Raw genomic sequence first — 21,929 nt, forward strand, 5'->3', positions numbered from 1 at the left:
CCTGGCAGTGCTAAGCCAATTTGCTGCCGCAGGGAAAAAAAATCCTTCCTGATCCCTGAAAGGCGATCGGACGAAACCCTGGATCAAGTACTGTTTGGAATGGGGGGAAGAAGGGTGTCACTGTAGCTGAGGAGTACCAAGATGGCCGCCGACCGGGCCACAGGCCTCAGGTTTGGGGGCTGTTTGGCTTGGTGGGTATGAGCTGGTTGTTAATCCAGGGGAGGATGGGATCCTCCAGGGATAGGGGGATGATCCCTGACAATTCCAGGAAAATTTTGAGGCTGTCAGTGCTCCTTTTTGCGGTGCACCGCTAGGCCGCGGCTGAAGCCGTGGTCTTTCCTAATTGCGGCGGCTGCGAATAAGGCCTGGTCTGGCGTGGATGCGGGAAAGAGCCGCAGATCGCCAGAAAAAAGCGCTGCTATGCGCTGCGGGTGGCCGGGGTGATTATGGGTGACTGATTGGGGTGCATGCGGCTCTAAGAGAAGGTAAACAGCCGCAATTTGGATCGCTGGAGTGGCTGTCCTGAAAAGGACGGTCACTAGCGATTCCTGGGGGTGGAAAGATGGCCCTGAAAGACAGGGTCTTACCTGAAGAGAGGAAGGAAGGAGCTGGTCCTATGGGCTGCAAGTTGATTCATGCAGCAAAGATTGTAGGAGCCTGCCTGTCTGCGTTGTCTAGCTGGCTATCTGTCTGGTCCCTGGAGAGAGCAGACTCGTCGGGAAGCGTCCTACTCCCTCACTGAACTGACACTGACTGATTATCCAGCTAAGCCTTGTCAGCTGTGATGAGCTTGGGTGTGTTCTCTGTACCTCTGTTCTCTGGACATGACCTCTCTTACTGTGCAATCGGGGCTGGTTTGAAGAAAGGACATCCTCTGATGTATGTTGGAAATCTTTTCTTCCGGCAAAACAATCTTTTGTTCTACGACAGTATCCTGTAACCTAGGTATAGGATATTCTGTGTTGGCGTTGTCTTGATTTCTCCATACTGACAATCCACCCCAAGCTGCTCAGGCTGTGTTGTGTCAACTCTAGGTCTTGACAGAGTTGTTTCTCTGAATGAGCCGTGAGGAGTAAGTCGTCCCAGATATGGTATGACTGACACTGACTGGAGCCTCAAGGGGACTAGTGCTTCCCCGAGAACCTTTGAGAATATCCTTGGAGAGGATGACAGGCCGAAGGGCAGAGCTCTGCACTGAAAATGATAGATTTTTTAATTCGATCTGAATCGCCATTCGAAGGAATTTCTGGAATTCCTCCCTTATTGGAATATGTAGATAGGCGTCCCTTAAATCCAGGGTTGCCATGAATACTTCTTTCTGAAGAAGATTTTTTACTGAATAAATTGACTCCATTCAAAATTTCTTGTAACGGATGGAGAGATTTAGGGGTCGGAGGTTCATAATTAGTCTGAACTTCCCCGAGGGCTTTTTTACTACAAAAATGTGAGTAAAAACCCTCCCCCTGTTCGTGAATTGGGACTGGTGTCAATACCTCTTGATCTACCATGTCTCCTATTAATAAAGGTAAGGCTTTTGCCTTCTGAGTGCCTGGGTAATTTTGTCACCAGGAACTTGGATGGTGGTTCGCTGTGGAATTCCAGTGCATAACCTCTTTTGATGATATTTTGAACAAATTCCTTCGAGGTTATTTTTTCCCCACTGGGGAAGAAAGTTCTTTAGTCTTCCTCCCACAGGGACCTTGATGTCACTGGGGTTTGGGATCTGGACCGAGGCGATTAAAAAGTATGCCCCCTCTCCCTCTTTGCCCTGCCCAATGTTTTTTGGGCTTTAAAATCTTTCCCAGTTTTTTCAGATTCCTTGGGGGGGACGAAAAAACTTTCTGAAAATTTTTCTTTTTAAAAAAGGAAAATATTTATTTTTGTCCGCCGTTCTCTCTAAGGCGGTCTCTAACTCAGGCCCAAAGATTAGGTCTTCAGTAAAACGAACACTGCATAACCATGTCTTAGATGCTGTGTCCCCACCCCAGGTTTTTAACCATACGGATCTTCTAGCAGATACAGAAAGAGCTGCAGATTTGGCTGTAAATTTTACAGCATCTGTTGCTGCGTCTGAAATAAAGCTAGTTGCTTTAAAGAGCATAGGGAAGGTTTTAAGTAGGTCTTCCCTAGGGGTACCTGTTTTGAGGTGTTCCTCCAACTGGGATAGCCAGAACTCTAGGTTCCTAGAAACACAGGAAGTAGCTAACGCTTGTTTTAGCCCTGCCATAGAAGCGTCCCAGGCCCTTTTTAGGACAATGTCAGTCTTCCTATCCATTGGGTCCTTTAACCTCTTGACCACTGGGCACTTAAACCCCCTTCCTAACCAGACCAATTTTCAGCTTTCGGTGCTCTCACAATTTGAATGACAATTACTCAGTCATAGAACATTGTGCCCATCTGAAATTTTTGTCCTTTTTTCCCCACAAAGAGCTTTCTTTTGGTGGTATTTGATCGCCTCTGGGTTTTTTATATTTTGCGCTATAAAAGAAAAAACACTGACAATTCTGTAAAAAAATAAATAAAAAAAATCTTGTTTCTGTCATATTGGCGGGTATTGCGGAGCATGGGGGGGTTATTGCAGCGTATGGGGGGGGGGGGGGTTATTGCAGCGTATGGGGGTATTGATTTTATTGCAGAGTTTTGCGCAGGGAAGGATGGCTGGATCTGTGACTGCAGTTGTCACAGATCCAGCCACAGCAGCTGCTGCTGCCTCCGCTCTCCCCCCTCTCCTCTCACACTGTACCGATCGGTACAAAGATACTTAGATACCTTAGACAGAGGGGCATCAAGCTTAGGGACTTTGTTCCAGACTGCCTCTGGGTTCTCGTCAAAGGGATATCTCTTAAGAGAATTCGGAAAGAAAGCTTTTTTCTTTTATCTGGCTCCGCCCATTCTTTGCGAACCAGATCAGAGAGGACCCCATGAATAGGGAATACTCTGGCTTTTTTCTTCCCCAGGGCAGCATACATTTTGTAATGCCTAGATAATTGAGATTCCTCTTCTTCAATCTCTAGACTCTAGAGTATCATAAATGGCACCTAATAATTCATCTACCTCTTCGATTGATAATTTGTATTTAGTGACTCCGTTAGCTGCGACCTGATCTTCCTCTTGATCTGAGTCAGAGGATTCAGCTCTAACAAACCCGGGGCTATGCTCCCTTTCTCTACGGGGCTCCTGGAGCTAGGAATTGTGGGGCTTGGTAAAGGGGAACTTGTAGCTGCACTACTGGTGGAAGCAGACACGTTAACATTAGAAATTAAGTCCCTAAGGGATTTAAAGGTTGATACCATTTCTTCCTTAAAGGAGCCAAGGAACTTTGCCAAGGGGGAGTCTGCCTCAGATTTCAACAATCTAGCAATACACTGCTTGCATAAAGTCTTGTCATATCCTGAGGATAGCTTGCGTCCACAATTGGGGCACTTCCTGCGATCTGACGTGTCCTCCCTTGAAGCCTCCTTAGTCTGAAATGGATAAGATGATGCTTTTTAGAAAACAACTCTTTTCCCCTTTAAGGGACACCCGTGCTGCCACCACCACTATAGTTCCCTGGGATAGTGAGCCCCCAAGGAGTAAACATGCCCCGCCACCACACCTAGCCATAAAACAACACCAGTACAGAGCATGCCCAGCAGCCTACATGGGTTAAGCTGGTGCCTACATTCTCCGGAGTGTTATGGGGATTAGCCTCCATGGTGACCCCGTCGTTCCTCCGTATCCCGCCGCTAGTCCGGTATTGCTGGACGCTGGTCAGGGATGTGTAGGCCCCAGCGCGGGCTTTTTTCAATCTCCACGCGCCATCAGGAGAGGAGGACCGGAAGTCCTGGCGCACAGTGATAACGCAATTCCGCCGGAAAATGACGCTCAGCGTCTCCGACCCCCACCGCAATCGCGGGAAAAAAGTTTTGGCAAAATGGAAATCCACTTACCCACTCCTGAGGGAACCGCGTCATACTGCCCCTGGCTCACATCGGCACCGGGAGGAGGAGAAAAACGGGTCTGCTCCGGTGTTGCTGGACGGTACCCGAGCCCAGCACCAAAAAAGGTGAGACTTCCAGGAGCTGAAGGATGGGACCCAGTCCTCCTTCCCTGCAGGCAGGCCCTGAGAGATGAAGTCCTTCCACATGTTCCTCTGGCAACACGTTCCTCTGACGGAGGAAACACAAAGACTGGCCAGGGACCTGAGGGACCACCTTTTGAACTGCTGGCAATGTGTTTCCTGTGTCGATGGGAGGGACTCCATCTCTCAAGGGCTGTCCTGGAAGACGACTAGGGAAAACATTTTATTTTGCAATTTTCTGGGGTGTGCAGCTTTTCAAACTCTAGACATTCGTTTTTCTATTCATACGTCACCCTATACCTGACACATTTACTTTGCACATATGGTATGACGCTGCAAGAGAAATGTATGAAGGACTCACCAATGCAGATATTTTTGTGGGCTGCAAATGTACATTTTATAAAAAAAAATTGGTGGGAAAAAATAAATTAAATGTTGGCCCAATTTTCTGGGTCCCATCATACGATACGTAGGGTCACGAGAATGGTCATTAAAATACATAATATCTCGCTGCCACTGGGATTGGTGTGGCTGGTGATCAGAAACAGTTGCTAGCTTACGCTGGTCTAGAAATAATGGGACTGGTTTGGCTTGCGATCAGGACAGTGTTTCTTGTTTACACTGTCTCTGGTGGCACCATACTGGAGTGGCAATGATATAAACAATGTTGCTGACTTACAATGGGCCAGTCTGGCTAGTGATCAAGAACTATGTTGCTAGCTCTGGGCAACACAGAGACTGGTGTGGACAGTGCTCAGGGACATTGTTGCTGGCTTTGGTGCACAGTTACATGTGCTGGTACGATAACTTAGTTCTTAGCTATACATCAAAATGTTCCAGGCCACCCATCATTTTATGGAGGCCCTGGAGCACCAGGACAATGGAAAAAATGACATTTTGGAAAGCAAAACACCCCAAGGTATTTTCTAAGAGGCATGGTGAGTCTATTGAAGACTTTATTTTATTTTTTGCCACAAGTTTTTGGAAAATGCAGAATGATTTTTTTTTCTTTTTTTTACACAATGTTGTTAATGTAATATGATATTTCTCACAAAACGGCAGGACATAAATGGAAATTACAAAACAAAATTCTGCTAGTCTGAGTATGGCGACACCACACAAATCAACCACTTGTTTTAAAACCAAATGTACTCTAAGGGTCACCTTCATATGAGTGGTCAGGGAACATAGCTTAGTGTATCATTGCCTATAGCAGTGATGGCGAACCTTGGCAGCCCAGATGTTTTGGAACTACATTTCCCACAATGCTGATTTAAATTGCAGAGTGCATGAGCATTATGGGAAATGTAGTTCCAAAACATCTGGAGTGCCAAGGTTCGCCATCATTGGCCTATAGCATCCCCAGTTCCTATAAGCCAAGGAAGCCTAGTCTACTGGTAAGTGGCTGACCCCAGGAATGAAGTTTTCATTGTACAGGAGGCTAAAAAGGAAGAAAATGGTTCCTTTGGTTCCAGGAGTGCAGTTGTCTGTAGGGGATGGCTGGCACTGGTGTCTTGCAGAAACCTACTCAAATGTGCAAATGGGTCAGTATATGAGCAAAAGATCAGTCCAGGCAACAGGTAGAAACATGGCCAATAAACAGGCAAATTAAGAACACTGATTCTACCTACACTGGTCTGGTGACAAGGTAGCTGTAGTGATCTGAGAACACACTGGCTGCACTATTGGGGCTTATTCAGATGTGAGGTTGGGGGGAGAAAGATAAAACCTTGCGGCTGAGCTGCGGTTTTACCACTCCTTTAGTTGCAGTGGTAGCAGCTGCGAAGTAAACCTGCAATGGTTGTGATGCTTAGCTTTTCAGCTGTGGCAGGAATTATAACCCCTGAATGCCCATTGATCAAAACTTAAGTGAATGGGGTTTCTTGTGGGAGGACCAAGAGGCTCAGGTGGTGAAGAGGCGATGCAATGCCTCCTCACTGCCTGTTAAATGCTCTGAAGAGCCATCCAAATCATAACACATTTGAAAAAGTCCTTATGGTGACACTCCCAACTGGTGGGGCGGTGAATGGGGATACTCCCGACTGGTGACCGTATGCAAAAAAAAAAAAAAATTAAAAAATCTTTACACATACGGTCACCAGAGTAGTGCAGAGTCACCATAGTGACAATACTAATCTGTGAAGGTAATCTGGATTTTTTTTTTTTTTTTACACTGTTTGCTCGTACAGTGATCACTGTAAAAGCAATTGTGACCGTTACAAACGGCTTTCATTCATGACTCATTGTTTACCATTGTGATTGGCTACGGCTATCACATTGGTACAGAACCATTGTATATCGCCCTATCCCATGTGATCACTGTGACCGATCACAGAGATCACAATAGTACACAAGCTGTGATGAATAAAAGCCATTTGACAGTTGTGTTTATGCGATTGGTCACAGCAATCGCATGGTACCTGGGGGCCAAAGAGTGGCCCAGTACAAAGCGCTGTAATTTGCAAGCAGGTGGACATCCCTGCACGTCCTCTCAAAACTGTAGAGCACACTTCCGGCTATATATGTACATTGACTGGGTGGGAAGTGGTTAAATAGCTGCTTCCTTATTTAGGTTATTCTATGTCGGGGTTTGACAAATTTGCTTGGAATCTAGGATCAATCAAATACGGTGTGACAAAGTATTGCAATGATATAAAATATATATAATGTTTGGGGGTTCTAATTAGAGGGAAGGAGATGGCAGTGAAAAAACACTTTAGGAACTGCTGTTTTACTTGTAATGCCAACGGCCACCACCAGATGGCACCAGGTCACAAAAGTAGGCTGCAAAGCCGCGGCCTCAATTACCGGCCGTTGTGGGCCCACCACGATCGCGCGGTGGGGGCTCACAGAGACACAGGATCCTGTGTTTCTTGTCGCAATTTTGTCGAGCCCTGTTCTATGTGAATGGAAATATGTGATAAATGTAAGAATGTGTAAACTCAATTTGGCTGCAAAAGTAGATATGCACTAAGGGCTGATTCACGCCTTCTGGTGCTTGTTTATATCAGAAAATGCAGCTTTCATGTTCTCTCTGCAAGATCATAGTACTGCAATAATCATCCTTCCAAGAGTCTTTTTTTATTAAAAAAAGTATAGGCAGAAAAGCATTTGTGGCAAAAAAGGATGCACATGAGGGGTCACCTTTAACATTTGTATAATTTAGGCGAAAGGTACAAATACTGGGCATGATCCCAAAAACCTAAAAAGGGGAACTCTTGCAAGGGCATAAATAATAATTTTAAAGTTCAACCAAAGCACAGTATTAATGTTTTTATAAACCAATTTACAGAATTATAAAAATGTAAGTCATGCATTTTAAAGGATTTTCAAAAGCACTGTACCAAGCACAATGGGGCAGATATATAAATACCAGCAAAAAAAAAATATTGATAGGTTTTCAGTTCATAGCAACCAGATTAATATGCCCCTAAAAAAACAAATACAAAACTTTTCTTCATCTGGAGTTTAAATCACAAAGAGTTGCCTATATGCTAGTATACAAAAATATATACTATGGGATATTCACAAGTGTAACTTGATCTGCTGGAGCAAGCTAAATATTTAATTTTAAACAAAACTTTTTTAATTTTGTGCAATCAGAAAAAATATTTGCAAACCTTCAAATTATAAAAATTCTATACAGCCTGTGGATTCTTCAATTCATCACATTCTGCATGAATTGGTTGAAATGTGATTGACTCTCATCCAATTGTTTGTCTACAGTCAGTACAAAACTTGCAGCCAAATGACTACTGTGTCTTTTAGAGTGCAGAAGGATAGAACCTCATTTTCCTTTTTTGTAACAGTAAAAAGTAACACAGTGATTGTTCATCACTTTTAATGAAAAATAAAGGTTTACTTTTTAAGCAGCCATGAACATTAAATATTATTCTAAATAGTATATAAGATAGCAAGCTGTAAAATATTACTACTAGGATTCCACATTGTGGAAATAATTTTTTCCTTAACATAAAAATTGATAAAGGGCCAAAACAAGACATCTTGGTCTACTTAAACGTCCATTTCCAACATTACAAATATACACTAGAGCCCTGGGCTTTGGTAGGAGAAAAATACTTCCCAATGTCAAGGTGGTGTAGCAAAAAGCCCAAGAATGACATTGTGTTTTAGAGAAGGTCAACTAGCATTATATATATAATCAATTGAGCAGGACAAAGACTGGGTGGGGGGACCTCGACATCCACTACAGGAGATCCAAGATGATCTGTACAAGTAAGGAACATTTCTGTAGCAAATGGATATCAGGAATGACATACTGTCACATATACCTTCTTGAAACTAAAGCGTATCCCAACACCACAACACAGATCAAGTGCCAGGAATGACTTGTCAAAATAAAATACTGTACATGTCACATCTAATAAAAACATATGGATTTTTCAGGTGGGTCTGTCCATTTCCACATTATGTACAAGGAGGAGCACTGAACAATATTGTGAAGATGTCATCCACTAATGGAGTTGTACTCTGTATGCAGTAATCAGTAGCTTTACCTGTAAAGAGAGGACATTGTTTAATGCTTCGGCAACACTGTTCTAACACCAATACTTACATTACAGAAGGGGTCTAATTTAGGAGAAAAAAAAAAAAAAAAAAAACTTACTTCAAGGTAAATGCTCAAAAAACAAAAAAAACAAACACACAAAAATGTGGTAAAAAACACACATTATATATTACACACACATATTTTAATTTCAATTTCCTGTAAGGTGGATGAGTCGCACCTGTAGGAACCTCTCCATAAAATGAGATAGCCCTGAACATTTAAAGCAGAACTCCGGGCAAAAATTATTCCCCCATGTTCTCGTTGCTGATCTCCTACCTTCACCAACTGTCAGCCATGTTCTTCTGAGCTCTGTAGTTCCTCTGCAATAACCTGCCAAACTTGCTGAAAAAAAATTTGCCTGGTGATTTCCTGTTTGCAAGACCGCTGTCTGCTATCCCTCCAGTAACCTCAGCAAGCGGTCTGATACACACCCTTGCAGTCTTCTGAAAGCGAGCAGGGAGTTGTACTTCCAACAAGGCTCACTGTAGTGGGTGGAGGGGGTCTCACAGCCCCTGATCTCCCGCCCATAGAGGTGGTGTCTTTGCCGTCCTCCCTGCTAGCACTTCGCCCACGATCCCGCTCTCCAGTGCGGGGATAGTTACAGATAAAATCGGGACAGAGGTCATCTCGGGCCAACAGGTATGTATGTGCAAACACCTCTTGTGGTACAGCCTGCCTCCCTGCACATGGGAACAGTGTGCTCTGTGCCATCACAATTCCAATGCAGGGAGGTGGGGCTGTACGACATACGTTGTTTGCACATACAGCTCTGTCTCCGGATTATCTGCAACTATCCCCAATCTACACTGGCGACACCGTACTGATAATCTGCACTGGTGACACAGAGAACCCAGCCACACGGCACTGGTTTGAATTTATATTAAAATGCTCTGCATTTATAAGGCTACCCATCATATTGTGTGTTATGTATGGCTTGCTGGCTGCAGAATGAGGGGTGTGATTTATGTTAAAGTGGCAAGTTCACATTTACGAGAGAGAGACATGATCATAAAACAGTAAGAAATTTAAAGCGGAGGTTTACCCTAACAACATGTATATCTGACCAACTCCCTTATATTCGTAACAAGTACTGTCCGCAATTAGTTTTATTTTTTTATGCTGTACGTACCTTGTAATCCATTTTTTCAATCTACTTCTCCACGTGGGAGTAGGCGTTTCTATGCCTAGGGGGATTGTCATCTGGGAGGTCGCCCAGATGATTGACATCTGTTACTTACAGCGGATAAGGCCCCCGCCCCCCCGTATTGCGTAGGCGTGCACGAGTTACGGGGTTTCCGAAAGAAGCCGAACATGCAGAGCGCGCCATATAGAGCCGACTCATATCTTCGCATGTTCGGCTTTTTTCGGATACCCCGTAACTCGTGCGCGCCTACACAATACAGGGGGCGGGGGCCTTATCCGCCGGGGGGAACAGACGTCAATCATCTGGGCGACCTCCCAGATAACAATCCCCCTAGGCATAGAAACTCCCACTCCCGCGAGGAGAAGTAGATTGAAATAATTGCGGACAGTACATGTTATGAATATAAGGGAGTTGGCCAGACATACATGCTATTAGGGTGAACCTCCGCTTTAACAAATGTAATAAATGTTTGGGGGGGTTTACCAATGGGGGATTTTTTTGAATATTCTGGAGTTCTGCTTTAAAGAATGTGCTCTATATCACCCATAAAATAAGCAGAATGCACTTTTTGCAAGGATTATTGTTTTAATAAAATCCATCATACAACAATTTACAAGATTAGTAAAACCTGTCCAAATACAACAACCCACCTTTGCAGTTGGTACCTCGGAGAGTCTAATAAAAAGTTTGTTTGGGCCAGAAACGGGACTAAAGGAGTAAATAAAATGAGCATCCTAGAAAATAATTAAAACCAAAAATTAGCAATAATAACTTTAGATTGGGGAAATACCCATATTATCTAATGTAATACAATGAAACTATAGTATATTATACAGCACTACAAAAAAAAAAAAAGTTTAATATTCTTCTCATAATTCTTTCTGATAAGCCAACTTCAAATACATATCAGTGCAAAAGAGGATTTAACCAAAGTTCATGTAAAATAATTGTTTGTAACCACTTTTCACACTAAAAATAACACGAGAAATAAAAAAAAATAAAAAAAATAGTACAACTAAAATCACAGCCAAGAATACACAAAAGTTATGACACAGATTTAAAAGAATGTTGAGGCCATTGTTAATGTTAAATTGCATTCCAAAAATAGAGAAGAAATTCCGCGCTGGAAAAATTACACAAAAAAACCTAAAAAAATGCAAGCCAGCACTGGAGGACAAATTCAAATAGAAATCCCAATAGTGATCAGTAACAATAAAGTGCAGCGCAAAGACCTATAAATTAAACAATAGTGATCAAATATACAAAAATATAACTCTGATAATAACACAAGAAGTCCATAAAGTGCATCAGTGAAAAAAGTCCAAAAGGTGCTCCAAATAATGTAGTGACTAATTGTGATAAATCTCAAAATCTGATCAACAGGAAGGTTCCTCCACCAATAGCTAAAGATGGCCCCTCACCTCAGCCATTCGACCATGGCTAGGTCACAAAACTTTTGAAAAACCTCCAAGGTAAGTATAAGGACGCTTCCAAGCTTTAAAAGGTTAACAGCAGGCAGCAGACGGCTCAGCACTCCCAAAGACCACGGAGAAATATATAAGACAAAAAGGGGACAGACTAGTGCTCTCTGTCTTAAACTGGATTTAATAAGTAAAAATATCAAAATAAACTCACATAATACAACACTCAGAGCCGAGTGTAAAGCGTGACAGCATAACACGGAGCTCCAGGGCTTCCGAATCTTTACACAGCTCACACGTCAGCGTTGGGTCGGCGAGCGCGGGTGACGTCACGAAGCTCCTCCCCCTCGTACGCGTTACGTTCCTATGGGCGGAACTTCCTCAGCTCTCCACCCCACGCTGAGGAAGTTCCGCCCATAGGAACGTAACGCAAACGAGGGGGAGGAGCTTCGTGACGTCACCCGCGCTCGCCGACCCAACGCTGACGTGTGAGCTGTGTAAAGATTCGGAAGCCCTGGAGCTCCGTGTTATGCTGTCACGCTTTACACTCGGCTCTGAGTGTTGTATTATGTGAGTTTATTTTGATATTTTTACTTATTAAATCCAGTTTAAGACAGAGAGCACTAGTCTGTCCCCTTTTTGTCTTATATATTTCTCCGTGGTCTTTGGGAGTGCTGAGCCGTCTGCTGCCTGCTGTTAACCTTTTAAAGCTTGGAAGCGTCCTTATACTTACCTTGGAGGTTTTTCAAAAGTTTTGTGACCTAGCCATGGTCGAATGGCTGAGGTGAGGGGCCATCTTTAGCTATTGGTGGAGGAACCTTCCTGTTGATCACAGATTTTGAGATTTATCACAATTAGTCACTACATTATTTGGAGCACCTTTTGGACTTTTTTCACTGATGCACTTTATGGACTTCTTGTGTTATTATCAGAGTTATATTTTTGTATATTTGATCACTATTGTTTAATTTATATGTCTTTGCGCTGCACTTTATTGTTACTAAATTGCATTCCAACAATAAATAAAAGGGAGGCGTTACGATGGTGGTCTTACCAAAAATACAGGAAGCTGGAACTTGTCATTTAATACCACAGCCTGGACACTACATGGTCCAGATAATCGAACCACCACTTCTTTACCAAAGAAGTTTGCATGAAAAACAAACAGGAGTATTCCAGATTCTGCAAAGAGGAGCATTTGTGGATTAGCAGTTTTCCTTTCAATCAGAGTAAAAATAAACTAAAATAATGTGGATGCATTAGTGTGCACACCCTCTTATAACTGAGGGTGTAGCCGCGTTCAGAATTAAGCAATCACATTCAAAATTCATGTTAAAAATAGGAGTCAGTACACACCTGCATCATTTAAAGTGCAATAAAATACATTTACATTTTTAGTTGCAACGTGACAAAATGTGGAAATTTCAAGGTATATGAAAACTTTTCCAAGGCACTGTGTATCTATCAGCTAAAGAAGTGAGGGATCATGATTGAAGTCAATGCTTTTACTGAGGCACTTTGCAGGCGCTATCACGCTAAAAATAGTGCCTGCAAAGCGCACTGAAAGAGCCTGTCCTTTCACTCCAGGGCTTTCACACTGGAGCGGTGCGCTGGCAGGACAGTAAAAAAAAAAAAAAAAAGAAAAAATAATAAAGTCCTGCTAGCCGAATCTTTGCAGCGCTGTAGGCATGGTGTATACATCACTCCTAAAGCGCCCCTGTCCATTGAAATCAATGGGCAGCGCGGCCAAACTGCCACTGCAGCGGCGCTTTTAACCCTTTCGGCCTCTAGCGGGGGTTAAAAATAGTGGCGCTTTAGCGCCGACATCTCAGTGTGAGGCATTCGGTGGGTAGGAGAGGTTATATACAGGGGCCAACTTACAGTTGCCAGTGTGCTAAATGCCTTAACCCCGTATGGACCCCACGCCGTCATTATACGGCAGCACTTTGAAGAGGAATATCGTTTTTATGGCAGCTAGCTGCCATAACCTCAGTATCCTCTACAGCAGGCGGTCCACTTTTATTGAGGGCGGAGAGGCCGGTGGAGGCAATCGCGTCCTCCCCTCTGTAGTATGAAGCCGAGTGAAGGTGAAGATGGCTCCCACCTGGCTCCATACCATTAAAAGGTATGCATATGGAGATTTTAAGGATAAAAAAGTTAGTCGCCTTTCCGCGAGCAGGTGCAGTTTTAAAGCGTAATATGTTGGGTTTCGGCGTAACATCTTTCACAATATACAGTGCTTTGCGAAAGATGTTGGGTTTCGGCGTAACATCTTTCACAATATACAGTGCCTCGCGAAAGTATTCGGCCCCCTTGAACTTTGCAACCTTTTGCCACATTTCAGGCTTCAAACACAAAGATATAAAACTAATTTTTTTTGAAGAATCAACAAGTGGGACACAATCATGAAGTGGAACGAAATTTATTGCATATTTCAAACTTTAACAAATAAAAAACTGAAAAATTGGGCGTGCAAAATTATTCAGCCCCTTTACTTTCAGTGCAGCAAACGCTCTCCAGAAGTTCAGTGAGGATCTCTGAATGATCCAATGTTGACCTAAATGACTTATGATGATAAATAGAATCCACCTGTGTGTAATCAAGTCTCCGTATAAATGCACCTGCACTGTGATAGTCTCAGAGGTCCGTTTAAAGCGTAGAAAGCATCATGAAGAACAAGGAGCACACCAGGCAGGTCCGAGATACTGTTGTGGAGAAGCTTAAAGCCGGAATTTGGATACAAAAAGATTTCCCAAGCTTTAAACGTCCCAAGGAGCACTGTGCAAGCGATAATATTGAAATGGGAGTATCAGACCACTGCAACGAAGACCTGGCCATCCCTCTAAACATTCAGCTCATACAAGGAGAAGACTGATCAGAGATGCAGCCAAGGGGCCCATGATCACTCTGGATGAACTGCAGAGATCTACAGCTGAGGTGGGAGACTCTGTCCATAGGACAACAATCAGTCGTATACTGCACAAATCTGGCCTTTATGGAAGAGTGGCAAGAAGAAAGCCATTTCTTAAAGATATCCATAAAAAGTGTTGTTTAAAGTTTGCCACAAGCCACCTGGGAGACACACCAAACATGTGGAAGAAGGTGCTCTGGTCAGATGAAACCAAAATCGAACTTTTTGGCAACAATGCAAAACGTTATGTTTGGCGTAAAAGCAACACAGCTCATCACCCTGAACACATCATCCCCACTGTGAAACATGGTGGTGGCAGCATCATGGTTTGGGCCTGCTTTTCTTCAGCAGGGACAGGGAAGATGGTTAAAATTGATGGGAAGATGGATGGAGCCAAATACAGGACCATTCTGGAAGAAAACCTGATGGAGTCTGCAAAAGACCTGAGACTGGGACGGAGATTTGTCTTCCAACAAGACAATGATCAAAAACATAAAGCAAAATCTACAATGGAATGGTTCACAAATAAACATATCCAGGTGTTAGAATGGCCAAGTCAAAGTCCAGACCTGAATCCAATCGAGAATCTGTGGAAAGAACTGAAAATTGCTGTTCACAAACACTCTCCATCCAACCTCACGGAGCTCGAGCGGTTTTGCAAAGAGGAATGGGCAAAAATTTCAGTCTCTCGATGTGCAAAACTGATAGAGACATACCCCCAAGCGCCTTACAGCTGTAATCACAGCAAAAGGTGGCTCTACAAAGTATTAACTTAAGGGTGCTGAATAATTTTGCACGCCCAATTTTTCAGGTTTTTTTTGTTTAAAAAGTTTGAAATATCCAATAAATTTCGTTCCACTTCATGGATTGTGTCCCACTTGTTGATTCTTCAAAAAATATTACAGTTTTATATTTGAAGCCTGAAATGTGGCAAAAGGTCGCAAAGTTCAAGGGGGCCGAAAACTTTCGCAAGGCACTGTATAAAAAAAAAAAAAAAAAAAAAAAAAAAAAAAAAAGGAGTTTATTTGTTAAAAAAAAAGTATGCTTGCAAGACCGCAAATAGGTTGCGACAGAAAGTATTGCAACGACCGCCATTTTAATCTCTAGGGTATTAGAAAAAAATAATTATATATATATATATATATATATATATATATATATATATATATATATATATATATATATATATATATATATATATAATGTTTGGGGGAAATAAATTGAAGAAAAAAATAATTTACACAGATTTTAACTTGTAAAAGGACAAATTTTTAAAAAAATAGGCCCGTCCTAAAGTGGTTAAAAGGATATATTCACCTTTAGAAACATGTTACAACCATATTCTTTGTGTAACATTTGACATGTTACAGATGCACCAGCCCTTGCTCCCCTGTTCTGACAGGTAGCGGGGGATCTTCTCCCCCCCAGTAGCGGTCTTAATTTGCAACAAATGCCATGCGGGGCTCAGTGTTCGTGTAGTTTTCCAATTCACAGGTCTGACAGCCTTTGCGGCTTGTAAATCTCAATGAACTACCACGCCGTTGTTGAGCGCCATGGTAGCTCATTCATGCTTCCTGTCACAGTAACTACCTGGCAGTATCAGAGGTACAGCCAGACAGATACACAGTCTGTAGGACCGTGGCATTACACCCAAGATCTGTGTCCCTCTATGGATAATTAAGAAAAGGCCAAACTCCAACCAGAGATTTGGTCAGAATGAGCGATACAAGATCAGTGCTGCAAGGCAACATGCTAGTTCTATGGACCTGCACCAAGTGGTTTTGGACTGTATAAAAATTGACTAATCAGCGCAGTGTATTGGTACAAAGGGGTTGGGGGTACAGTATATAATACACAATATATAAGTTCTCCCAGCAACTAAAACCAACATTTTTATTACTTGTCATTTTCTAGTGAAGGTGTGAATCTGATTGGCGACTGGGCTAAAATTTGTTTCTTTCAAATACTGTCACAAGCTCCATGAAATCTGGAACAGCACAGAGGTTTGATAAACTGAATTACCAGTGACGTACCTTCAGGAATATTATATGGGGGTTTGTAGCTGAAGTCCAGAGAAAAGTCTGGTCCCTCGCCGAGCCTGTGGCAGGCAATGGGGAAGATGGGTTCAAGCAAAGAAAGCCGTGTCTCAAAATAATCTTTTATTGCATCTTCCACCACTTTGGAAAGTCTGTAAGAACAGTTGGAGAAAGTTAGTTCATTCATAGGTTATCAAGGCTCCCATATTGTCCTAACACAGTAAGAAAATATAATGTGAGTAACCTATGCAATCAGGCCATTAGGCACTCACTAGTGGTAGATCATCTGCATTTCAAACATTGACCTTTTCCCCCTTCGACTACTATTTGAAAATGGGCAAATGGGACAAGGGACAATGCAGGAAGGCATACATCAATCCTCCCGCATTGGCTGCTTATGTGTGGCTCCTAGTATGCGCAACCAATTGCTGTGTTCCTCCGACACAGTGGATCACAGAGCGTTTTACATATCCCGAATAGGAAGAAAAAAAAAAAAAAGTCGCTGCTCTGACAGTCATGTGTGTTTAGCTTGATCTACTTTGCTTTGTAAACAGGTAACTTAAAAGAGCACAAAAAAACTTATCCAATTTATGCTGCTACCAGAGATGGCTTAACCCACCAGCATTTTATGTATTGGAAAACCACTGGAAAATCTGTGTGTGATGCATCGATCCAAAAGCAGGATCATTTTAATTGGAATGTCCCTCTATCAAACTTTTATTCCACTAGATAGGTCCCACATACAGTCAAATTAGCATTTTCCATCATTTCAGAGAACAAGTGACACAGAAAAATACTTACTTTTCCAAATGGCCATTAATTAATTCAAATAGCAACACATTATTGCTCTGTTTAGCAAACTGTAAAGCATTGCCCTGGTGCTTTGACAGCACATTACAGTCGGCACCTTGTTCTATCAAGAGTCGCACAATATCATAATTCCCTCTCTTACATGCCTAGAGAGACGAGAAGAAAAAACAATTACTTTGTTATATATGGATACTCAACTCTTACATTTATTCAAAGTCACATCCAATTGTGTTTTTGCTTTCAATTAAAATTTTGATTAACACTATCCTTTGCAACAAGGCAGAAAATGTTAAAAAAAGGTACCTTGAAGTTCGAAACAAAAAAATAGGATTTTTGTACTCACCGTAAAATCCATTTCCCTGAGTTCATGGACGGACACAGCAGCATTGACCTTAGGGTTATATATACTTCCCTTCAGGAGAGACTAGGCAGAAAAAACAGCACTTCAAGTGTTAAAACACTTCTCTCAGTACAGCACCTCCCAGGGGGCGGGTCCCCCGGGTACATCCCACTCTCTTGCATCATGCAGCCTCAGTTCGTAAACAAGCAGTACAAACAAAGGAGGGGTGGGTGCTGTGTCCGTCCATGAACTCAGAGAAATGGATTTTACGGTGAGTACAAAAATCCTATTTTCACTTCCGTTCATGGACGGACACAGCAGCATTGACCTTAGGGACGTCCCCAAGCAGTGTAAAAACATTTTTTTTAGAGGGGTGGGAAAAACACAGCAAACCAAGCTTCACTCCAAACAAACCAGAGTTCCTCAACGGAGGAACTTCAACCTTAAACTGCTGTAAAACCTTGCGGCCAAAGGAGGCATCCGAAGATGCACTCACATCCACCTTGTAAAACTTTGAGAAGGTGTGAATTGACGACCAGGTCGCTGCCTTACACACACACACACACACACACACCTGTAAAACAGATGCTTGATGGCGGAAAGCCCAAGAGGCACCAATCGCCCTGGTCGAATGCGTCATAACCTGAAAAGGGAGGCGCCCGCCCCTTTAGGGCATAGGCCTGGAGCACGACGAGACCGCCAGACCCTTCTTAGGACTGGTCACCGACACGAACAGTGAGTCCGACATCCGAAACAGAGCCGTAGCAGACAAGTACACCCGTAGGGCCCGAACCACGTCCAAGGAATGTAAAGTGGCCTCCTTCGGGTTTTTCGGCCGAGGACATAAGGATGGCAAAACAATGTCCTCATTAATGTGAAAAGCCGAAACAACCTTTGGAAGAAATGACGGCTGCGGCCGCAGCAGCACCACCTTAACCTTATGGATGACCAAGTAAGGAGCCTTGCAGGACAAGGCCGCCAGTTCCGATACTAGTCTGACCGAGGTAATCGCCACCAGAAAAACCACCTTCTGGGACAGAGTCAACAAAGGAATCTTCCGAATGTCCTCAAACGAAGCTTCTTGAAGCACCAAAAAGGACCAAGTTCAAGTCCCATGGAGGCAGCGGAGGGCGCACAGGAGGGGCCACATGTCGAACCCTCGGGACAAGCGTACGCACCAGGGAGTGTGCCGCCAAGGGTCGCTGAAAGTAGACAGCCAGAGCCGAAATCTGACTCTTAACCGTACTTAAGGCGAGAGCCTGATGCTCTCAATGCTGTAAGAACAGCAGAATCCGGGACATCACGTATGTACGGGGGTGCCATTTCATGTCTTCACACATAGCGATGTAGGCCTTCCACGTACGATGGTAAATCTTTAGTGAAGTAGACTTCCACGCTCGTAACATGGTAGAGACCACTGAGCCCAACAGGCCTCGATCCTTCATCACCTGTCTCTCAACAGCCACGCCGTTAAAGCCAGCGACTGTAAAGCAGGGTGGATCGGACCCTGCGACAGAAGATCTTGTCTCAGGGGTAGACGCCAGGGGACGTCTGCCACCAGACGCACCAGGTCCGCATACCAGGGACAGCGCGGCCAATCCAGAGCGATCAGGATTGTTGGTATCCCCTCGGCTTCCACTCTGCGCAGCAGGCGAGGAAGAAGCTTCAGAGGAGGGAAGGCGTAGATTAGGTGATAGTGACCCCATGGTGCCACCAACGTGTCTGACGCGTCCGCCTACGGGTCTCTTGACCTGGCCACGAACCGTGACACCTTCCGATTGTGACGGGACGCCAGAAGGTCCACGTCTGGAATGCCACATCTTTGGCACAGACTCTGAAACACCTCCGGGTGTAGCGACCATTCTCCTTGGTCTAGCGTTTGGCGATTTGGGTAGTCAGCTTGCCAGTTCAGCACCCCCGGGATGTACACGGCCGACAGAGCTGGAATGTACCTTTCGGCCCACCGGAGGATGTGCGTGACTTCCGTCGCTGCAGCCGAGCTCCGCATGCCCCCCTGATTGACGTACACCACGGCCATGGCGTTGTCTGACTGGATCCTGACCGGTCGGTCCTGTATACCCAGAGACCACTTAGAGAGACAACTTGATCGCTCGGCGCTCCAGTACATTGATTGGTAAGCGGGACTCCTGAGTCCAGCACCCCTGGGTTGACTGGAAACCCCAGACACCCCCCCCCAGCCGGAGAGGCTGGAATCCGTCGTGATCACTGTCCAATGGCACGGCAGAAAAGATTTTCCGGCCCGAAGTGCCGAGATGTCAGCCACCACACTAGGGAGGACCTGACCAGGCGACTCATCCAAATCTGGTAATCCCGAGACGAAGAGAGCTTGTCCCAACGTGACAGAATCTTTTTTTGCAATACTCGAGTGTGAAATTGGGCATACGGCACTGCCTCGAAAGAGGCCACATCAGACCGCAGCACTCATGCAAAGGCGAAGCGATGCCCATTTCTGGGTCGTCAAAACGCTGCACCACAGACTGCAATGTTCGTAGTTTTTCCGTTGGGAGGAAAACTCTCGCCTCCGAAGAGTCCAGGACTAACCCCAGGTATTCCAGCCACTGACACGGTACCAGTACTGATTTCTGAGTATTCAAAGCCAACCGAATTCTCGGAGGGTTTGACAGGTGATAAACACGTCCTCTTCTAATTCTGAGCTTGAAAAAGCTCTCAGAAGGTCGTCCAGGTATCCTACGATAACGATCCCGCGCTGCCTCAGCAGGGCCAGAATCGGAGCGAGCACCTTGGTGAAAACCCGTGGTGCCGAGGCCAGGCCGACGGGAGGGCCACAAATTGAAAGTGGTCCTCTCCGATCGCAAAACGCAGAAATCTCTGGTGTTTTGCGCATATGGGGATATGCAGGTACGCGTCCTTGATATCCAAGGATGCTAGGAACTGAGCGAATCGACTCCATCCTGAATTTTTGCACTTTAAACAATTGGACGGACCCCTTCCTTCTTGGGGAGGGGAGTACAAACAGATTGGGGTAAAACCCCTGAAACCGTTCCGCGGAGGGAACCAGTACAACCACCCCCCTGGCCAGCAGATCCTAGACAGCTCCTGACAGATCCTTCCGGTGACCCGGAGGTTAGAGGGAAAAAAATCGGTTTGGTGGGCAAGAGAGAAACTATCTTGTACCCCGAGGAAACTACTTCGCAAACCCAACGGTCGGAAAGAAGAGACCTCCACCAAGCCGCAAATTCACGAAGCCGCCCCGCCACCCGAGATGCGGGCGGGGGCAGACCTTCATGCAGAAGTAGGCTTGTCCGCAGGCTTGTTGGGCTTGCGGTACCAAGGGCCGCTTCTGTCCTTTAGCGGGCGCTTTAGTTCCCTGAAAACGTTTTCCTGCCGCACTTGGCGGGCGAAAAAAAACACTTTGGGGCAGTAAAGGAGGGCACTTGCTTACGGCGAGGCTCCTTTTCCTTCCCAGATTGTGGGAGAAGAGTGCTCTTACCGCCTGTGGCATCCTTTATGATGTCATCCAGGGATGCCCCAAAAAGCCGTTCACCCTTAAAGGGCAAGTCCACCAAGGCCTTTTTAGAAGACTGGTCCGCAGACAAACACTTCAGCCACACGAGGCGACGTAGTACCATCGCATAGGCGGAGGCCCTGGAGAGCAAGGGGAGCGTATCCAGGGCCGACTCACAGACAAACTTTAGGCCCTGCACCAACTGTTCTGCCAGGTCCACACAGAGCTCAGAAGCATTCTGCGCCTCCAGTTCCTGCAGCAAGGACTTTGCTAGTTCGGTAAGTGTCCGCGAAACCAGAGCCCCAGCCAAAACCGGTCTCACCGCCGACCCCACCACTGTGAACACGGAGCGGGCCACAGCCTCAGTTCTCCTATCTGCGGGATCCTTAAAAGCGTGGACACATGGGGGTCCACTGACGGAGGAGAGACCCACTTTTTTTAAAAAGTCCTCCTCAAAAGGATAACGGACCGCAAAGTATTTTGGAACAGCAAAAACTTTCTGCGGCCGATTCCATTCCTTGTACAACAATTTGTCCAGATATGGAACACAAGGAAACACTTTTGCGGTGCGGGGTGGCTTGCGGAACCCAAAAGGGACCGGCATGTCTGATGCCTCCGCCAAATCCTCAAGTTTGTGAGTATCCCGCACCGCAGTGATAAGAGCTCCAACAAATTCCTTATCATGCGCTGACCCTGAAGCAGAGTCATCCTCACTGTCCGTGTGGACTAAGCCTGCATCATCTGACATAACGGAACCAGGGTCAGATGCAATAGCAGGGCCTGATTCCGTGTCAAACATCCCCAGAAGCAGGCGCAGGGAGGGGGCGCTTTTTACCCCCCTTCTGGCCACTTGTCGCTTCAATCCTGGCAACAAACGCCTCAAGGACTGCCGCCATAGCATCCACCGAGGTCGCAGGAGCACTAAGGATTAACTCTGGCATGGTTGGGGTAGAAGCCTCTGGTTCAGACTCCATGCTGACCCACCGTATATGCCGCCCTAGTACTGCAAGGCAGGACCCACAGGTCACCCTCCAGGCCGCAACAGAGAGCAGGGGACCCCCCCCAGGGGACTCCCCACCCGAACGAGCTGCAGTGCTGCTGAAGAGCCGAGAGCGCTGTGCCGTTCCTCAGGAAGTATTCTGCAGGCTTT

The 21,929-nt window shown here is 45.0% G+C and overlaps 1 protein-coding gene across 1 annotated transcript in view; it reads right to left on the reverse strand.

The window, feature by feature from the left end:
• Positions 1-7,121: 7,121 nt before the first annotated feature.
• Positions 7,122-21,929, reverse strand: part of MPHOSPH8 (M-phase phosphoprotein 8) — a 57,231-nt gene continuing 42,423 nt past the window's right edge. The window contains exons 10-14 of the mRNA XM_040340550.1: positions 16,944-17,098; positions 16,140-16,294; positions 12,250-12,377; positions 10,425-10,508; positions 7,122-8,577 (exon numbers count right to left, since the gene is read on the reverse strand). Of these exons, the coding sequence (XP_040196484.1) occupies positions 8,536-8,577; positions 10,425-10,508; positions 12,250-12,377; positions 16,140-16,294; positions 16,944-17,098 (564 nt within the window). The 3' untranslated portion in view covers positions 7,122-8,535. The remainder of the gene's footprint in view (positions 8,578-10,424; positions 10,509-12,249; positions 12,378-16,139; positions 16,295-16,943; positions 17,099-21,929) is intronic.

Source organism: Rana temporaria, chromosome 2, assembly GCF_905171775.1.
Source record: "Rana temporaria chromosome 2, aRanTem1.1, whole genome shotgun sequence".
In the NCBI taxonomy this organism is placed as follows: Eukaryota; Metazoa; Chordata; class Amphibia; order Anura; family Ranidae; genus Rana; species Rana temporaria.